Here is a 20,804-nt window from a genome sequence, read left to right on the forward strand (position 1 = left end):
TTTTTGACAGGGAATGGTATAAAACCCCTCTCTTCTTACATGCTATATATAGTCACATTCATTAAATGTAACTGTATCTGTCCATATCTGACAGACCAGCTGACAGAGAGATTCAAATAATGCCACCACTTAAGACATGTTGCTCAAACATATTCATTGGAAATTGGAAAGCTTCAGAAAGGCACCACAGGATCCATCACTTAGCCCTGGCCACTGCAACTTGCACAACCTGGCCAATCATATGATGCACTAAGGCGTTTTTCTCAAATTAGATTCCATTTGGAGAATCAAAAGATATCTAACACTTCCAAAACACTTCCCCAGAAATACCACCCATGTGAATCACAAATGCAACGTGGCATTTAAGCATGAGGTTAAATGTTTCTGTTTCTACATCAGACATACATTTCCCCTTCTGCTGAATATCCTCTCATCATCACACTGTATGACTTCTCAAAATAACGAAGCTAAACTTTGAAGATACACCTCCCACAAACAGAATACTGACAATTACTAGATACTGTTGTTTTTAACTCTGTAGCAGTCCAGACATCTGATAAGGATACCGACTTCATCCCACTTTTATGCTCTGTGCTTGGAACCTTGAGAGCTGTGGCCTAAATTCTTGGCTCAGCCAAACCTCCAATGTGATCCTGTAAAAACAACCTAGTGCCTGCACTTTGATTCCCAAACTATAAACTGGGAGTGATAACATTCCTTTTATTTTGACCTCTGATGGCTTTAGGTACACAGAACAGTGAAAAGGCTGGGCCCTTGCCTAGTGCTCCTGCATGCTCCTGTGGTCCCACAGTTAATCACACTAGGTGTAATTCTCAAACAATTTTTGACCCCATTTGATTTCTTCCTTACTCATATTTGTGCATTCCAGTGTCTAAGGCCCTGCTCTCCCTGTGTGCAGTGCAATAATTATTATAAAACCTCTGCCACTGATTATTTATTGACTTGAAAGCTTCTATCCAAAATCTGACTTTGACTGCAATAAGAAGCATATCCTCTCTCCCTCTAGTACATGTATCTCAACTCAGCGGTTTGCAAACTCCTGCAGGCCAATACTGTGCCATCTTCTAAGCCCTCTTCTACCAACTTCTACGAGGAAGGTAAGATCAACCTTCCTGTTTTACTAAAAAGCCAAAAAAACCCAGGAAATGTGGGGTTTTGGAGCTCCATGGATGCCTTACCGGTGATAGGCTTCCCGGCGGTACTTTTTCAGAGCGTGTCCATCCATGTTTGCAGGGAGATCTGCTGCATTCTGCAGTCGGTCGCTCCATGAGGTTGTCATCTTCAAATGCTTACTTATTTCTGAAAGAGATAGAAAAGAAAAGCTTTCTTAAGCTCAAAGTTTGTTTTGCCAGGTACTTTGCAAGACTTCCTAAGTGGGACAACCTGAGTATGCAGGTCAAGTAAGATGCTGCTCTTTGAGATGTTAAAACAGAGAGCTGGGAAGGCGGTTTTATATGGCTGCAAAGATATTCCTATCTATTGTGGTGAAAATGCCTTTACAAACAGAGACCTTGTTTTCATTGCTGAATAGGGGTATTTTTTGATGCTAGAGTTACCAATACGCATTAGCTGTAGGTGATAGAAAACCTAGATAGATACATAAAATAAATTCAGCAGATAGATACATAAAATAAATTCCCGTACAAGCCCCACTGGGACTGACCTTGCCACTTTTACCACAGAGTGAAAACGAAGAGCCTTGTCCCTGGCCATTTGATCTCTAAGCAAAGACAAAGCTTCAAACTGATGCTAAATTAGCAGAAACAATTGGAAGGAAAGTAGAAAGATGATCCTTTGTCCTCTGCAGGTCAGACACATTCAGGCAGAGCAAGAACGCACTGCAAACCTGTAACCTGAGTGATGCAAATATTCACCAGCAGATCTTCACAAACATGAGCACCCCTTCTCAAGTGCTGGCTGTCACCACCAAACCACAGACAGTCTTTCTCATCAGGAAGGCCCTGCCATGAGGAAAGAGGGGCACCTTTCCCAATTTTGTTATTAGCACGCCTGCTCATCCAGCCAGACACGTGCTGCTGCATTCCCTGGCACCAGGCGGGGCTATGAAGCAGCCCCATGGTGGGTTATGAAGCAGCCCCATGGTGGGTTATAAAGCAGCCCCATGGTGGGTTATAAAGCAGCCCCATGGTGGGTTATGAAGCAGCCCCATGGTGGGTTATAAAGCAGCCCCATGGTGGGTCAGTTCAGCTCATCAGTCCCAGTCCTCACCTATCAAAATGAACTGACCAAAAGTGAGGAAAGGCTGAGTAGTCGAACCCACTGGTCAGCAGAACCCAGGCTGAGCCCAGCTCAGCCTGCCACCTCTCTGTAACCCACCAGAATGTGGTTTCATGTAATATCATCCAACAACTGCTAGAGTGAAGGTCTTGGCTTGTTTGCTCTTCTTAAAAGAAACAAAAACACCCACAAACTACATGGGTAATGATATAGCAACTACATCTGGACACCTCTAAAATATGACTGCATTCATTTTACAGGAGGGAATTTAATGATTCCAGCAAAGTAAAGAGCAGAGTAAGAATTCAAACCAGTGCTAGAAGTCACTGTGCTCTCAGTGTCACATGCATGCTCCTCAAGGAAATGTGCATAATTTCTTCATTTTAAATTCTATTAAATAGCAACAGTTCCAATTGCCACAGCACTTCTTAGTATATTTACCTACTATCTGCTGGTCATAAACATCAAACAGAGAGCAGACAGCTTGTCTGTAAAAAAATACATTCCTCCTCCTCCTCCAGCATTCTCCCAGTTACTATAACCAAGGTTTACAAATGCATCTTCTGCCACATCCTAAAGGTCACCAAATTCGGGCCCTGGCAGCAGCCCAAGAGACTGCATGCCACTGCTGAGAGCTCTCCCCCTGAATTCCCTGCCACACACCCAGGACAGGAGGTCACCACAGCAAGAGGGCAACAGGCCATTCCAGCCAGCCACAACTTCCACAACAGGGCATGCAGGGAGAATCAGCTTCCAAAATAGCCCCAGCCACAGCCACCAAGGGCTTTACAAGTAATTACCAGCTATCTATTTGAGCCATGCCCAAAGGCAGACAGAAGGCAGCACAGGACACAGAAGTGAACGCCCCTCGAGCACCGACCTGCTCCCATTTCACTGGGAAGGGAGGGCACTGCCTGCAGCAAGGCTGCTCAGGGACAGCAGGGCTGCTCAGGAGAGGAGCAGTGCTCCTGCAAGGGTCACAGACCCAGCCAAGGCATGCAGCAGAGGGTAACACCCCAAGTCTGCAAACTACAGCAAGGGCTTGTGCTTTCTCAGGGTGGAAAAGCAGCTTCTCCATGCACATTTCAAGATGGTCCAGATCATCAGCAACTTGGTCTATTTTGAAGCTACTACCCTAGAGTTCCAGATTTGGGTCCAAGAGACACACTCATTGAAGGCCTCTAAAAGGCACATTAAAAAGCTCTGAAAAAACTGTTGCATGGCTAGCCTTAGGACTGTTGGACAGCTCTGGGTCTAGGTCTTCCAAACAAGTCCAAATCCAAGCTTCCTGCTGTTTAAAAGGGCTACACCACTCTGCTCACCCAGCCAGGCACATTGCAAGATTCAAAGACTTACACCCACAGACTACACCAGAGACATCGTGTTCTGCCAGCCTCTTCCCATTTCTTCTGCTTCCATCACCACACCACCACATCAGATGCTGACACAGGTACTAGGCTAGGACTGCTTCCAGAGGCCATCCATGCCAGACAGGTGACAGTATACACCAACAGTATACATCCTACAAAATACCCTAAAATCCAGATGGCAGAGGAATTTTATCAGGCTACCTTTATAATATCCATTCTAATATAAGGAATCAGTGAAGCAGTTTGAGCTCCTATGTGATGAAATCCTCCTCTACAGTACAAGAAACCAGACAGCATCATTTCATGTGTGTTAGGATTCAAAAAGCTGAGACTTGAGGAAGCCACAAAAATCTGAGTTTCCATAATTAAGCAAAGAAGGCCTGAATTATTTTAATAATCCAGCGGTATTTTGCTGTAGATGCAATCAACAGAGTTTGCAGGCACAACAAGGTTTGTAGACAGAGACAGTATCTTTTATTAGACCAACTGGTATGGCTGGAAAAAATAGACAGGCTCTTGGGTAAACAAGCTTGCAAGTTTTCAAATTCTAAAGGTTCTTCTAACAAAAAATATTACCTCTACCTTCAGGCTGTGCCTCAATTTATTAAAATATTTCTTCTAATGTTCACTCAGCATTAAGTAGCAAAAAAATATGCTGAAGGTTTCTATTACACATACTCAAAGGCAGGCTTACAGCTTAGCAGGCTCCACTGACACTGTGACAACAGCTTGCTGCCCTGAAACAAAACAGTGACAACTGACAAAATATATTGCAAGGGACCTTCGCCATCCCAAAGTCTTACTCATGCAAAAAGCCTCACAGACTTCACTGAAATTATTCTGTGCTTCAAAAGCATAAAAATCAGCCTGCTTGCATGGGTAAGAAACCTGGGACCTGGTCCCTGAATACAAATTCCCTCTTCCAAATAGAGAGGAAAAATAAGAAGGACAGAATCACTCTGTACACTTGTAAGCCACTGGAATAAATATCTAAGAGAGCAGGCAGACAGCCGGGCAGGATTCTCAACTCCAAGCAACTGAAATATGATGCATCTTTCTTTAGTTACAAATCTATTTTTGAAATCAATAATCTGTAAATAGCTTCACATAAAAATAGAAATCTTTACATAGATAAAGCCTGTCAGAACACATCCCCATAATTTACTGCAAACATGCTCCTTGCTTGTGCTGTGTTAATTAAGAATCTGATAGCATTTATGGTACAGGATTCCTTTTGAAAAGGTATTTAAATCTCAGCTGCAAAGCTTTGATACAGAATTGTTGCCCAGCAAATATGCTTTGGTCCAAAAGAACATGAGATTTTTAGCATATATTTTGAATTAAGTCCATTTGTCAGATTTTAGATGATTTAAAATATTATCCATAGTGTGGCTTTTTCAAATATTAATATAAATGAAATAAAATGTTCCAAAGCATTTCCCTTCAAGTTTCACTATTACCTTTTAGATCTTTTTTGGGCAGCAAATAGTTAGAAATTTCTGCACCTGATAATATTCGACATGCTCACGCTAAATGCACTGACTGCCTCTCTTTTTTTTTTTTTCTGAGTTCATCTTGACACTTTGATGATGCAGTGCCAAATCAGAGGCATACACACTAAAACAGAGATGAACAAAACTCTGGTGACAATCCCACTGTTTCCAGGATATTCTCCAAGAGCTTACACAGCCGAAAACAAAAGCATCCCTGGCAGGAGCCAAGGTTGTAGCGTACTCACACTGACTCACCGTGCACTACCTCTGCCTCTGCTCACACATTAATACCTTGGCAGCACAGCCCACACACGGACGTGCAGAGTGGAGAGCGAGCAGAGGGAAAACCACCCCACCCAGGGCTCTCAGGAGCTCAGGAGCTCTGTGTCTAGCCGGAGCTGTGGGAGGACAGACGAGTCTGTGACGCCCTTGCCAAGCCTGGAGCAGCTCCTGGCTCCCCGCTGCAGCACTGCTCCATCTCAAAGTGCTCTGTGGGGTCTCAGCAAGGGAGCAGCGAACCACCCTAAAATCCTAAATTCCTGCAAAAAGCAGGAATAGAGTTAGCTTGTTGGTAACTCATGTCGAATTCCTGGTCTGGGTCATGACAAAGCCTCACGAATAGGGCAGGGGAGGGGAAAAGCGACGTTTTCTGCAGCTTAGGGGACTCTCCATGTAAGGGGGGTTAGGAAAAGCAAGTGACTCACTTTCTAGGAGCAGTCCACTCCCTCCACTGAGGGCAGAAGTAGCTTGCACCTTGATCAGGCTAGGCACTTGGGACAGCGAGCACTGCAGGAGGTGAAATCCACCCAGGTTAGCATCACAGCTCCCGATCCTCTGAAATGGACAGTGAAAGGTGGCCAGGACTGTGTCATCCCCCTCAATGGCACCTCCCAGTGCCACTGTGTGAGCAGGGGCTGGGCAGGCTCCTGGCCTCACCAGAAGTGCCATTCTCACACCTGCCATCCCAAAGCACTTCACCAGCTCCCACTCACATAATACATTTTGTCAGCTGGGGATAGCAAGGCCCAGTGAAGGTAATAACACAGAGCAAGTGGGATGCAAATGCAGAAGCACTAATTCCTCAGTCCCTGTGCAAAAAGTCAGTCCGAGTTCCTAGCACTGTCAGGATGAATCACAGATACACTGCATGTTCCTAGCACAGTATACTTTTACACAAATTCAAATTTCAATACTTAGCATCAACTGGCAGACACAGAGAGGTCACCCTGTACTTAGAAGCCACAGAGCAGCAGGCTTCTGATGGGGTCCAAGACACAGGGATTGCATGGATGCCAGATGATGCTCTGATTTTATTCTGAACTGCAGCTCTACACACTAGCTGTTAGTTCACACAGCTCCTTCCCTCTCCCTCTCCCTCGCAGTCCTGGGATGACAATTCAAACCATTCTTGTCTTTTACTGCCAACATTTCTGCTTCATGGCCGAAGGCAAACTGTTTCCAAAAGGTGTTTTTAATTAGCAGTGCTTTCAGAAAACTACTTTGTCCATGACTTGAGAGATAAGCAGTGAGGCTTGTAAATTATCTAAATCAGAAAATTGACTTTTTTCCTCCCCTCCTTGTGCATAAGTTAAATTCTTCACTTGCAGATCTTCCACTTCTGTGTTGTTGCCTATCTGACAGCAAAGCTTCACGTTCATTATGGCAGGATGGGCAAAACACATCCTTCATATTAGAAAATTAAATTACTTCCAAGAGACACTTCAAAGCGTACTCTCACCTCATGGTAATTGAGGTTGGCTTTAAGCAGGATAATTCTGTATACTGATTACAGGGTATTAAAGAGGTAGAGAGCTGCTGTTAAGAACCTGTTAAGGTTAACCACAGATGTGTAGTGAGCTTACAGGTGCCACCTGTGGTATCCAAAGATCCACTGGATTACATTAGATTGATAACACTCTCCTTGCTCCGTGGATCATAGTAAACCTCCTACCTCCGAGCCTACTGGCTCTGACTCCTCCTACAGGAAGGGGGTAGCAGTTACTCTTGGACACCACCACAGGGCTTACATCATGAAACTGTTTTTTCAAGAGTGTGCTTTTGGTGAAATTGGTAAAGCATTCCTAGTTGTATGTTCACTTGACTATGGGCTGACTGGTAGACAATGGTAACTCATGGACTACTTCTGAATGGGTAAGATATAAGAAAGGAGAATTCTACTCATCCCATTTATTATGGGATTTGATCTAATTTCAGGCTGAATTTTATCTGTTTTAAAACCAGATGGTAAAGTCATGTCTGTGGATCAAATACATTGTAAAATATTTTTAACAAAACCCTGCTTATTTTACGTGGACTTTTAAATCAGAATTTTTCTACTGACAACCATACCCACAGAGTGGCTGTGCATTTCCTAGAGCTCCAGCAATACTCCAGGACCCGATGCATTAGACACACTAAAACCCAGAAATACATTAATTTGGATCTTCTTCTTGTGCCCATCCATTTCTATCCAAGGAGTTCTATTCTTTCAGGAATTCCAAGCAGCACTAGTTCATTACAATATTTTAAGTATTATTTAATTATCATCAATGTTATGGATGGTTAGAATAGAATTTGGAAAACTATGAAATCTGCAGTGTAACTCTGAGGAGCAAACCTCAAATCTGACCCTTTCTGAGTACCATGAGACCATCCATTCTCCTCATCTATCTGCAAATTAGTTTAATGCCTTGAAACAGGAACTCCATTCTCCAGTGAGCTCATAAGTGTATTTTCTACATTCCATATAGCTCTTGCTTCTCACTATGTCCTCCAGAACTACCATTTTAGTTATTTCCAATTTACTGCTTTTTACACAAAGAGATTGTTAGGAGTAATGCTATTTTTCCACATCTCTAACTCCAGTGTGCCCCGCCCTCCCAGCACTAGAAAAAAAAGAAAAGAAGGATCATACTTAAGGAATGCAAGACTTGGTGAAGAAGCACAAGAGCTACATCACAGAGAAGAATTAGCAAACATGAGCTCTCAAAGAAATGCTGCAGCTGCAGGTCAAATATGATCCTTGGGTGTACAAGACTACCAAGCAGGACTCCGTGTCTCTCTGCCACTGACACAAACTCTGCTGGAAAACTGTCTTCAGCTGGCTGTCCCCATTCAGAAAGGAATGCACTGAGAAAGGAATAAAGCTGTGAGAGAGTAAGGCTGGAGTGGAAGGCTGCTAGTGTACAAATAGCAGCTCTGCAGGTGATTTGAGAATGGTCTAGAAGCATTTGCACACAGGCAAGCAGCCTGAATGTGGAGGGTTCTCAGTCTAGCAATAACAGAACAAGACCTCGTGACTGGAAGTTAAATAAATCAACCAACACAAAAATATTAAAGAGAGGAGAGATAGCTATGAAAAAACAAATTTCTGAAATCATCATCAGAGGGCTCTTAATGAAGTGTGTGGGTGTTTCAATCAGCCTTTTTTTTTTTTTCGCAGAGTCAAGAATTAATACAGAAAAGTCAAATGGTCTGAGCTATACAGCAGGTCAGTCAAATTGAGTATTATGCCTTCCTCACCTTATACCCCAATGCCTCAGTGGATATGAGGCTGAGATACAATCACTATTCAAAAGAAACCTCCAGAGAGTGGTTTCACATGGACAGAAGGTGAATGGATAAATAAAGGCTCTTCTGAGCCAACACCAATGTAAACCATGCATCCCAAACTCTCCTTCTTGGGAAAAGGCCCTCAGCAGCCTGCAGCAGCCTCTGCCACAGAGGTTCCCAAACTGCTGTCCAACTGAGCACCTGCCAAAGGCAAGCATGGACCTGGCTATGAAGATGTTCTCACTGCCTTTTGTTTCCAGCTGTTAAATTCCAGCAAGAAACATGTAACATAATTCAAATACTTCACTCACATTGTTTTTTCCCATAAGCAATTGCTCTGGCTGCCCAGTCTTGGGAGATTAAAAACAAGAGATTAATTTGATCCCTTTGCTGTAATACAGCTCACCCTACAGAAACTATTCATAGTATATTTCTCTTAAAATATTTATCAGAGTTCCCATATATTTGATTTAGCTGAAAAAATGGGCAGTAAATTTTGATGCCAATGCCCACCAGAACAGGAATTCAATGTTTGAATGACACCTGAAAATACTTTATTTGCTACACAGATGAAGCCTGACAGCTTGCCAGCCAAGCTGTAGGTTAACATAGAGATCACAAAAGGCAGAAATGTCAGCATGGAAGTATGCACAGTGAGTTCTGCAAATCAGAAAGGGAAGTCAAGATAATTTTTTTTTTATTCCAACTCTTTTTTTTTTTTTTACATCACAACAATGTGCTGGCAAGAACAGACAAATGTAATCCCTGGTACTCAGCAGACAGAGCACTGCTCCCCATTCTCAAAGGGAACTGCCAGTTTCCCTTCCCTTGTCACCCCTAAGTAGCACCACTGATGTTCAGCCTGTTCAAGGGTCTATTCCCAACTCAGGACAGCTGAACACCGTGTGAGTCACAGTTCCCAAAGGGAAGAACATGATGAGACGTGCCCTCCCCGGGGAGAGGGCTGGGAAGCCACCCTGCCACATATCAATTTCAAACCTAGGAGCAACTGCCACTCTAACCTGCTATTAAGGATTATACAACAGTAGCTCTTCTGGCAGCAGATCAGAGTGTCTCAAAACAATGATGCTTTTCATAAGATTCCATGGTGTTTTGGGGAGCAAATGCAGATCTAACAGGCCTTTCCAGAAGCATGGCAGCAACAAAGTATTTGAGATGCACAATTGGGCTGAGTGGCACAGCCATTCTGAGAGCATGCAACCAGGACAGCTTGGATAATGCAAACAGACAAAAGTTCACTTAGGACATTTTTATTGTCTTTCCTTACTGACTGAGCTTACTGGCAAAAAAACTCTCATCTCTGAAGATCACATCCCTGCTTCATTAATATTTTAAGGGAAAAGCAAAGATGCTGAAACTTCATTCTAGCTTTTTTCTAGTCTTGAAAAAGAAGAAGAATGATTTTTTTAGAGATATTTGAACCCTCTTCCATGCAGGATAGGGTCCTCTCTACACATTTATGGGCTCCACAAACAGATGTGACAGCAGAATCAGCATCTGAACCATCTCTGCAGGCTGGAAATATGAACTCACATCTCCCTCCAGCCTCAGCAGAAAGGTTTCCCTGCTCAGCCCTGGTGAGGAGAGCCAACTGGTTGCTCAGCCCAAGTCTCAGGGCTCCAGACACGGCACTCGCCAAGGGACACACTGCTGAGTAAAGAACTGAGGAACACTGGCTCCTCCTTCATTAGAAAAGGGATTGAAAATAAACACTGAGATCAACAGCTGAAAACAATCCAATAATTCTGAGAACTGCTCTGTCAACTTCTCTGTCAGTGAGAACTTTCTTGCCCTGCTAAGAGTTTTTTTTTCCAGTGCCATTCCCTTCTCCTCCCAGCTTCTTTAAGAAAAAAGCTGAGTAAATGCTCATATACTAACCTGGTCCCTCTTCTTTTTGAGAACTTACCCAACAGTAAGAGACAGATCTTTGACAAATAAACCCATCTTTCAAAAAAAACAGATGACTATGGAACTATGCCAGACATAGAATTATACCCAGCAAAGCCACAGACTTCATACACAAAACTCAGCCAATTTTCAACTTGCTATTTGTTCACAAAACCCAAACCAAAATAATGAAAGTCCTGGGCTGTAAAGGGCACTGTGAAAATAAATACAGAGATAATTCAGTAAGGAGGATCCTGATTCTCTGCTATCCTAACACACAGGGCTCCCCAGACACATACCAGCCTAATACAGACTTCATGGGCTTCCAGCTTTCATCCACAGAATGATTACCCACCTCCCTTCCAAGAAGCCTTCCCTGAGGCTGATCCAGCCTTTCAGGTGAGCACAGCCTGTGTGCTCATTGAAATCGACCCTGGGCTGGCTCTCATCTCTCCTGAAGTGCTCATAAAGGCCAGAAGTACAATTTCCTCCTGCTCTCTGCTCCTCCTAGTTCAGTACCTACAGGTACCCCTGCCCTGCAACCTCCACCATAAAAAAAGTCCTCTTTCTCCCCAAATCAGAGGCTGGCTGGTACCTAGCACTCACCATGGAGATCACAAAGGCAAGTACCCACAACCTACCCTGCACTCTGCTCTCAGCAGGCAGCAGCTCCCTGCTGATGTGAAACAAGCCACACAGACCTACCAACTGAGCAAGCACAAAGATGGAACACTGGGGAACCTGAACACTGTACAGTGCTTTGAAGTGCACTTACCCTGTGAAGTTCCCCCCCATCCCATAAGGAGAACAATTCATTACTTTTCTGACCTGTTTTTTTAATCAGAGGCAAATATAGTAATTATAGTCTGCCTGATTACAAATGAAACTACAAATCTGTCCTAAGGGCACAGTACTGTCCCCATCTAGATGCTATCAGCCCCCAAATCTCATTTAATCTTCACAAATGTGTAGTACCGAGGCACCACTACAGGAAACTCTACAAGTAAATTAATTTTATTAATACTTTCTTTGCAGTATACACAAGTTCTTCCAAAAGACTGCTAATTTGTACAGCTTTTGTTAGGCATCCTATGTGACTAAATTCATCAGTAAAATGACTGAACATCTATGATGACTTTCAGCTCTTGCTAGGTTTCTGGCTTCTCTTTGATAACCTAACTGACTCAGCTTTATCAAGTGATTCCAAAGAGCTACATTAAACCGTTTTGCAACTTAATCAACCTCTTTTCTTTGGAAACTTCTTACTATCTGTCCAAGCAAAACACAAACCACTAAGTTAATTTGGGGAAACAGTCACCTTTCTGTGGGCAGTTCAGTTCCCTAGGTTTTAACGTTAAATCAATCCTGCTGACACAGGAGCCTGTTCCCTGGCAGGAGCAGAGGAGGGCACAGAGTGTTGTCTCTGCATTTGTCCCAGCATGAGCAGTTCTCAGAAGGGACAAAATGAAGTGACAGATCTACTACATCAGCTGTAAACTGGAAGAAACCTGACAGCCTGAAAGGTGAGAGAACATTAACAAACAACTAAGAAGGCATCATCAGCACATCCCTGCTATTCCAAACCTGAGCTGAGAGTTCCCAACACCGAACCTTCCCTCTGGCCAGGACTTCTCTCTTCAGGGAATCTCAAGTACCTTGTCACTGTAGACTTGCAGATGCATTCAACAGCGCAGTCTTGTCCTGCTGCAGATGAGCAAACAGCTTGGATCCCCTGGGTTTTGAAACACCTTTACGAACATCTGTCCCTAGCAGAGCAATCTGAAAGCCCTGATTCACCCAGGACTTCTTTTTCAGGGTGTTACCTGACCTAGCGCAGCCACTAGAAAAAAGAGCTGACCACACGCCCAGCCAGCACAAAGCCTCCTGGGCAGCCCCAGAAATGCCTCCTCCTGATTGCTTTCAAATCAGCAAATGAAAAACTCCCAGCCTTGCTTTGAGCGTCACAACATGGGAACACAGTTCTTTCTCTGCATGTTCTAACCTTTCCAATATTTGTTCCTGACCCCACCAGTACACATTGATTTATGAGGCCTCACAGTGAGTTTTATTACTGTCTTTGTTAATATCTACTCTCTACATGTCTGTGAAGAAAAATGAGTGGTAGATGAGTAAAACACTGTTAGTTTTTCATCATCTGTTCCCTCCTGATTGCTCAAGTTTAGCAAGCAGAGTATTTTGGCCTTGGCTCATAAAACTGGCAGTGCAATATTGAAAGAGAAGTTAAAACACATGTAAAACAAGAGGTTAAGAACCTACCTAATCTCTTATCACATGAAAAAAAAAAGGAAAGGTTAGATTGCAAATGTGTTTTTAATTAACTCTTAGAAAGGCTACAGTGTTATTCTGATCAGATGTGGAAAAGTCCCCAAATTATTGATGGACACTCCACCTCAGATCACAGCAAGTAAAACTCTTCCCATTTTTTTTTTTAACAAGGTAAGCAGTGGGGAAATGCAGGATCCCCAAACACTGAAAGACTCAAGATAGGCTGTCTTGCTGACCTGCTCTTAAACATCACTGATGCACCAAATGATAACTGCAGCATGGAGTGGAAAATGAAATTTGACTCCTGCCTCAGTTTCCAAACAGAAGAACTAACAGATAATTTACCAGTCTGGCTTGCCTCTATGCTAAATTCCTCTTTCCAGCTTCACTCAGCCACTGGTATTCAATGATGAGAAAGCTACAGAAACTGAACTGGAAGAGCAGTTTCCAGGGTCAGTCTTGAGTTAACTGATGCTCAGAACACCTGCAAGTTATGGTCAACTGATCAGTTTTTTCCTTTAGGGAATGAACTGATCCTGACCTAAAAGAATATGCAGAGAGTAACATGAGAGTAACACTAGGAACTGAACAAGCAATAAAACAGAAACAATTATGCAGCTACTATGGGCATCTGTTCTTAAAAGCTCTCAGGGAATACTGCACAGAGTGTCAGAAAGGACATGATTTAAGAGGACATTTGGGACCAAATTTTACAGCCCTTTCTTGTGACTTCAAAGGCCACATACATCTTTACATAGTCTTGAAATGGAATTGCTTTGTAACATCCAAAAAGATCAGAGAGAAACATTTGAAATACCTTTGCCAACATGTTTAGCTATTCCTCTGGGGGGAAAAAAAGGTATCTTGGAGACAGAGAATAAACAAAATCAACATTAAAAGATGATTTATTTTTGATTGCAACTGTTCTATTTACTGACTTCCAAAATTACCTATGCCTGCCCTTTGCTAGCACTTATTCTTAGATGTTGTTATTGGTAATTGCCTTGTTATGATTACAAAGCTCTGGCATAAACCTCAGACCTCTTTTGGGTTTCTGAGAGCAGAATATTCACATGCTCTTCTCTGACCTCATGTTCCTAATTATTCACTGTGCATGCCTATATGTAACTCACCACCAACTGAATCAACCCAAACACCAGCAGATTTCAGCTAGTCTAGAGAACTCTGGGTGCTTTATCTAAACCATCTTCAGTCTTCTGAATTTTACCTTCCTTTCCAGGTTACTTTACAAACTGACTACAAAGTTTCCCTTGTTATACACCATGGCCAGACACATTGCATTTGATGCAAATGCCAAGAGGAGCTCGGTCCAAGCAGTAAAGTATGAGCTGATTCAGTAAAGTATGAGCTGATTCCCATACACAGCTAACATTCTCCAAAAGAGATAAGGAATACTGATTTCAGCAGCAAACACTGCCTGAACAGTGCAGCTAAATGCTTCCTCCTGAGCCTGATGGACACAGCTGGGATGCAGCTGTTTCTACCAGAGCAGTGCAGGCAGCAGCTGCTGCCAGGGAAAAGGCAGCAGCTCGCACAAGAGGGGGACAACCCTCCCAGAAGGTCTCACAATCCAGATCTGGCCACCACAACTGCCACAACTGGACCACCCCAGTTGGAAAATATTTTGGGGAAGTGTACCTTCCTGCAAGGCTCAATGAGAAGTTGCTTCCTGAAAATCTAGCAAGAACGTGTCTTAAGAGTTTTATCTATTATGCCAGTGTTAACAGGGAGAACTACAAGGCCTGGGTCAAAGCCAGCTAATCCAAAGGCCCGCTCTTAAATACACAGTGGAAAACCACTCTACCTCAGAGCCTCCTGCAGAAATATGTACAGGAACTTTCTGGGTTATCCCTTCCTCTGAACCAACTCTGCCAAGCAAGGTTCAATGGCAATCTTGTAGTAAGCACACAAGCAAAACAGCAAGTCTGAAAACATCTGAAACATAGCTAGGAGCTGTGAATACTTTATAACTAAATTAAGCTAAGTTTGGACCACATAATGACTTCAAGGAGCTTTTGTTTTTAAATAAATCACTTGTGGTGAAAAGAGCTGGAATGGCAGTTATAGTGACGACCACAACCGCCTTCTTATTTACAGGCTGGGTACAACATGAGCTGCACTAGAGCACATTGTTCCTGCACATCTGTTTCTACTAACTTCACTTTGGAGCCACCTTCCAATCTCAGAAGAATCACATCTCCTTGGACCTCCCTTTCTCCTTCCACCCACCGACAGAAGCTCTGCCCATACATTATTCAGTTTCAAAAGAGAAGCCAACATGTTTCAGTCCCAGAATCATTTCTGTAGGTGTCTCATTACTGTGGCTCCTGCTCTCCACACATGATGGACTCACACCTTTGCAGAACTTAAGTCACTTTGAGCTGGTATGATGCACAGGGTAAGAACCCACTTGTTTTCTTCCGTGGTTGTTAAGAGAAGCATGCAGATGATCACAGTGGGTCTCCAACCTCCCCAGTTTAGTCAGAATGGTGTCTCTAGTGAAACCACCAAAAAAGGGCTGACTGAGCTGGTAAATCCCACAGCAGGTATTCATGCCCAGAGGATAAGTTAAGATCACCGGCAAGCCACAAGTTTAAGCTCTACCATGCTCTACCAGACTTGAAAAAGTGACAGCACTTAGAGTTCTGGCACACAGCCACTCACTGCTCCTATGTCTGGGGACCCAACTGTCCCGGAAGTAAGAGCAAATCTGCTTTTGAGTGTATAGTATGGTGCACACACTGTTACACATTCAGGTAATAACAGACTGCTGTGGGTTTTTTAGGCTGAGTTACTCAGGCTCCCTTCTTGATCTCATACTGCCATATGAAAAATGTATTTCTCCTAATATGGCTTCATATAGGCAGGTCTCCCCACACTTTTTTAGCCCTGCAAACACATGCATGAGACTTAGTACCTACATTTATGTAGGCAGGTCCAGATTATCAACTGCTTACAGTGGCTACCTTAAAGACCGATGCAATTTTTTCCAGATGTTGCTTAAGGTCTGTTTACCATACATCAAGTTCTACTTATTGTACATGCTGGATTCCCTCTGCAGTTGTGTCAAAGAAGCAGATTCATGTTACACACGTGATCTCTGTGTAGAGTGCACAGTCCCAGGTTTTAGGAACCATTCCAGTTAATAAGTCATAATGATTAAAAAACAAAATACAGCTCATTGCTACAAGCATCATAATCATGACACAGTAATTTCCTTAATATCACAAACCAGACATTTTAAAATAGGAAATATTTATATCAATGTGCTCTTCAAATATACTCATAAATAATAAGATTCAGCACAGAATAGCCAACTCTTGAAGACTCGGATTGTGGCATTTCAAATAACAATTCAAATTATATTTGTGCTGCTGACACTAAATAAACAAAATTTTAAAAGTAGATGCAGTACAGAAAATAAGTGAGGAATTCCCATGCACTGACTTGGAAACATCCCTTCCTGATTACATCCCAAAGAGCCAGGCAAGACTTCCCCTCTTGGGCGCATTCTGTTCAGTTTTCTCTCACTGCTGAAGAAGCCACAGCTGTTTTCTGTCAGGACACCCAGTGTTCGTGGGCCACCCCCAGGGAGGGATCTGGTACAGAGCAGGCACTGTGAGCTCATCCCAAGGCACATCACCCAGGCTGTGCCCTGCTGGGTACAGCTCTGTCCTCAGTCTCCCCTGGTGGAGCCAGAGTGCCCTGCTCTCCTCATGGCTTTACACGGGAGTATTTCCTAACCTGAGGTGATTGGTTACTGAGGTGTTCTTTCCAAGGAGTGAAGACAAGGCCCAGGCCTGCAGAACAGCGAGCCAGTTCCTATGACAACTTTCCACTGCAGCCTGGCTGGAGACCATTAATCCACTTTCCCCAGGCCAAGCAGCTTCTCCGTGGTAACGCTGCTTTGTGTAGGATTGTCACCAGTGCCCAAGCAATGGCAAATTCCATGGTACTGAACCACCACAGCACCACCTCCACAGCACTCCCTAATTCAAAATGCCCGCAAAACGATGGGTTCACTGTGTGTGACTGCAATACTGTCTCTTGCTCAAGATTTTCAGGGAAGAGCAGTGGTCAGCCCTTCCTCCTGCACCTTCTGGCAAGTCAGTATCTACAATTCCTGCAGGATTCAAAGGCTGCAGACCCTCTAAGCTTGTCCTGGAGCACCAGACCTGCTCTGCAGCCAGCCTGCACCATCCCCAGATAACAGCTCACACTGCAACAGCTCACCCACCCACCTATCACTTTTCAACAAGCATTATTTTATTAAGCTGAACTGCAAGTAAGAGTTATGATGTGATTAAATAAAGCTATCTGTTTTTTCAATAAGCATAATTTAAACACTGTATTCTAAGAGTTTGCTTCCCTTCTTCCAATGCAAAAATAATATACTTGTATATTTTTGAAGGAAATAAACCACTCCTTTCAGTGTTCCCCAAAAAGCACAATACCACGATGTTTACCAGTAAACACCAGACTTAGCTGTCTGTTAGAAAAAAAAAATCCTCTGAAAGTTAAAAAAAGTCTAGGATAAATATTTCTAGTGATTTTAATAAAGGTCTATTAGCTTTCTCTTCAAGTTATATTAGGAATCAAACATGACAAGGAGTGACAGTTCTAGGGGGATATTATTATCATCATCGTTACGATGATTAAAAATTGCCTACAAACTGGAAATTTGCCTGGGAAAGTTTCAGTCTGCATCTGATTTTCGCTAGCGTATATCCTAGAATCATCGTATAACACTACTGCTACCAGTGCAAATATACTAACAGGCTGCTAATTTCAAACCTCAGCTGAAAACATCTCTCCCATTCTTACAGCTTTTCTCCCCATTTCTCTCTGCAATTGTACTTGATTCAATGGAGCATTCTAAGCGCAGTTCGGTGGTGCATTTGCCATACAATTTGTTTGAATGACGCTGTACAGAGTAAAGGTTGTATTGTGCTATATAATGCAACCACGTCTATGCTTGAACAAACCCCAACTGCTGTTAATCAAACCAGCAGGTTCCTGAACGATCTTTTGGAGATTATTTTAAATAGCAGTTCCACTCTAAAATATGTTTAGGTTGACACAGGCTGACAGGGACAGTGGCAGACTTCCTGAGCTAAGCTGATTGATTTGCATGTAAAGCACTGGGGTTTTTGCTCAGTGCTGGAACTACAAATTCAGCACTCGAACCAAAGATCAAAAAGCAGTTTTGCGTTTTCTTTCTGGTTTTCAGTGAAACCACGCAGCACCTGAAAGGACCTAAAAATCTTCATATTTTCAGTTTAATCACTAGTGACAAATGAGTATTTGGACCAATATGTTTCAGTTGGTGACGATGTTACTCTAAACTGACAGGGAGACGTTTTTAAGTGACTACTTAGAGAGCATTTTGCAATCTTTGATGTTCAAACAATAAATCTTACAGAGCTAAAAAAATATTTTAGAACATGAGTGATTATGGCTTGGGAGGAATGTTCTCAAGACCACGTCAAAGAGGAGCCTTAACATCCAGCTTGGCAGCCTTTAGAAACACTAGCAAGGGAATAAACTTGAGCGTTTCATAATCTCGGTGGTTCCAGGAATTTTCAAAACTGCTTGTGCTACAAGAAGCAGTACTGTCGTATAAAGTCATCTGGTCTATCAGAGAACCAGTGTAGGTTTGTTTCCATCATACATTTTGCAACATTATTTTTGGCATGCAAGGAGGGATTAAAAAAAAAAAAAGAGTAAGCAAAATGCGAGGAAAGCAATCTTGCACTGGTTTGTTTTATTTATTTATTTACTTGGTGCCTCGCTCCTGGCTTTGGGTTATCAGCTCCAGCCTGACACAGCGGGACTGCCAAGAGCAACTCGAACGGAACGGAGCGGAGCGGGAGCGGTGACAGCGAGCCCCCGCCCCGACCCTCGGCTGCCCGGCACCGCGCCGCTCGCTCCGCGCCTCTCCCGGCCGGGCGGCCACCGCCCCGGGGAGACCTGCGGGCGGGAAGGCGCCGCCGGGACCCTCCGCTCCACGTGGGGCGGAAGGAAAGCGGAAACGGAGGCACCGGGTGCCGGCCCCGGCCCTGCTCACACACACCGTGCCCGGGGCTCGGGCGGCGGAGCGGGCACGGAATCGCCGCCCCGCCACGGCCGTGGGCAGCTCGGGGGGCTGAGGCACGGCCGGGGGCTGCCCCGCCTGGGGCGGGACGGGGCAGCGGCGGCCGCCGGGGCAGGGCGGAACAGCGGCGGGCGCTGCCCCGGGGGTCTCCCCGCGCCGCCCCAGCCCCAGTCCCGGCCGCGGGCTCGGCACCCCCCTCACCGGGGCGCGCGCCCGAGGGAGGGGGCGCTGCCTCCCCCGCCGCCCGTCCCAGCGGCCCCCGGCGCGCACCCGCCCCGCGCGCACTCCCGCCCGGCGCGCGCCCCCCGCACCCGCCGCGCGCGCCCGCGGCCGCTCTCACCTCGCGCCGCGCTCGGGTGGAACTGCCCCGCACCAACTGCCGCAGCGCCCGCGCCGCCCGCACTGCGCAGGCGCCGCCCGCGCCCCGCCCCGCCCGCCCGCCCGCCGGCAGGGAGCGCGGGCAGTGTGCGAGTCCCGCGCCGGCCGCACGGGCCGCGGCCCAGGGAGCGTCGGCAAAGTGCCGCACCGGCAGCGAGCGTGAGGGGAGTCCGGGGCGAACCCCGTGTGGGGACACACTGCGGGAGCTCGGCCTGTTCGGCCTGGAGGAGGGAGACTGAGAGGGGGACTCGTCAATGCATATAAACGTCTCAAAGGCGGGTGCCAAGAGGATGGTGCCAGGCTCTTTTCAGTTGTGCCCATTGACAGGACAAGGAGCAATGGCCATAAACTTAACCACAGGAAGTTCCACCTCAACATGAGTCACAGAATCACAGAATGGATCAGGTTGGAAGGAGCCACAGTGGATTGTCTGCTCCAACCTCCCACTCAAGCATGGTTATCCTAGAGGACGTTGCACAGGATTGTGTCCAGATGGTTCTTGAATATCTCCAGTGAGGGAAACTCTGCGTCCTCCCGGGGCAACCTGTAGCAGTGCGTGTTCACCCACACTGCACAGAAGCTCTTCCTCATGTTCAGGTGGAACTTCCTGTGCATCAGCTTCTGCCCATTGCCTCTTTCCTGTTGCCTGACACCACAGAGCAGAGGCTGCATCCATCATCTTGACACCCTCCCTTCAGATATTTATATGCACTAATGAGGCCCTGTTTCAGTTGCCTCTTATGAGGCTGAGCAGACCTCAGGCTTTCCTCATAAGAGGTGGTCCAGACCCATGACCTTCTCTGATGAGGAAAAACTTCATGCTGAGGGTGGCAGAGCACTGAACAGGCTGCTCAAAGAGACGCAGTCTCCATCCCTGAGGACAAGGGCATTCAAAACCCACCTGGACACATCCCTTTGTCACATGGTCCGAATGACCCTGCCTTCTCAGGGGAGTTGGATCGGAAGATCTCCAGAGGTCTGTTCCAACCCTAACAATTCTGTGATTCAGCGTGGCAGCTCACAGAACAACCACACAGCCCTTCCTCAGCAGCCTCTTCCAGGCCTGGCATCGCTCCACACAAAATGTCTGGGGCTGCACCCCCAGGCCTGCACCTCCCTGGCCTGCCTGAGCTCCCACAGTTCTGTCAGCCAGCCCCTGCATTGCTGTACCACATAATGCTCATTTTCAAAATCTGTTACAAGGCTTCTTTGTGTTAGTTTGCCATTGAGTTTATAATACCTTGAGCTAGCAGCTTAAGGAAGCATGGGCTTCAGTATCAAATAAAAACCTAGTCACTCTACTTTGACATCAGCTCCCCATGCTGCACAATGTTCATTTATTTTTAAGCTCCACAATGGCTAAGAGAGCCAGAGCTTTGGTTAAAACGATGTGATTAATCATTGATACTTTGGGGAGTGTGTCTGCAGGGCGGGCTGGGACAA

General features: G+C 45.0%; 1 protein-coding gene across 3 annotated transcripts in view; it reads right to left on the reverse strand.

Moving 5' to 3' along the window:
• NT5C2 (5'-nucleotidase, cytosolic II) overlaps window positions 1–19,374 on the reverse strand; it is a 59,716-nt gene extending 40,342 nt beyond the window's left edge. For 2 of the 3 annotated variants that reach the window (XM_066554211.1, XM_066554212.1), the window contains exons 1-2: window positions 19,324–19,374; window positions 1,200–1,320 (exon numbers count right to left, since the gene is read on the reverse strand). In XM_066554211.1, the coding sequence (XP_066410308.1) occupies window positions 1,200–1,300 (101 nt within the window). In that variant the 5' untranslated portion in view covers window positions 1,301–1,320; window positions 19,324–19,374. Of the gene's footprint in view, window positions 1–1,199; window positions 1,321–5,826; window positions 5,931–19,323 lie in introns of those variants that run through there. The other variant, XM_066554213.1, reaches the window with a different exon arrangement.
• Window positions 19,375–20,804: the final 1,430 nt, after the last annotated feature.

Source organism: Molothrus aeneus, chromosome 8, assembly GCF_037042795.1.
Source record: "Molothrus aeneus isolate 106 chromosome 8, BPBGC_Maene_1.0, whole genome shotgun sequence".
NCBI classification, from domain to species: domain Eukaryota; kingdom Metazoa; phylum Chordata; class Aves; order Passeriformes; family Icteridae; genus Molothrus; species Molothrus aeneus.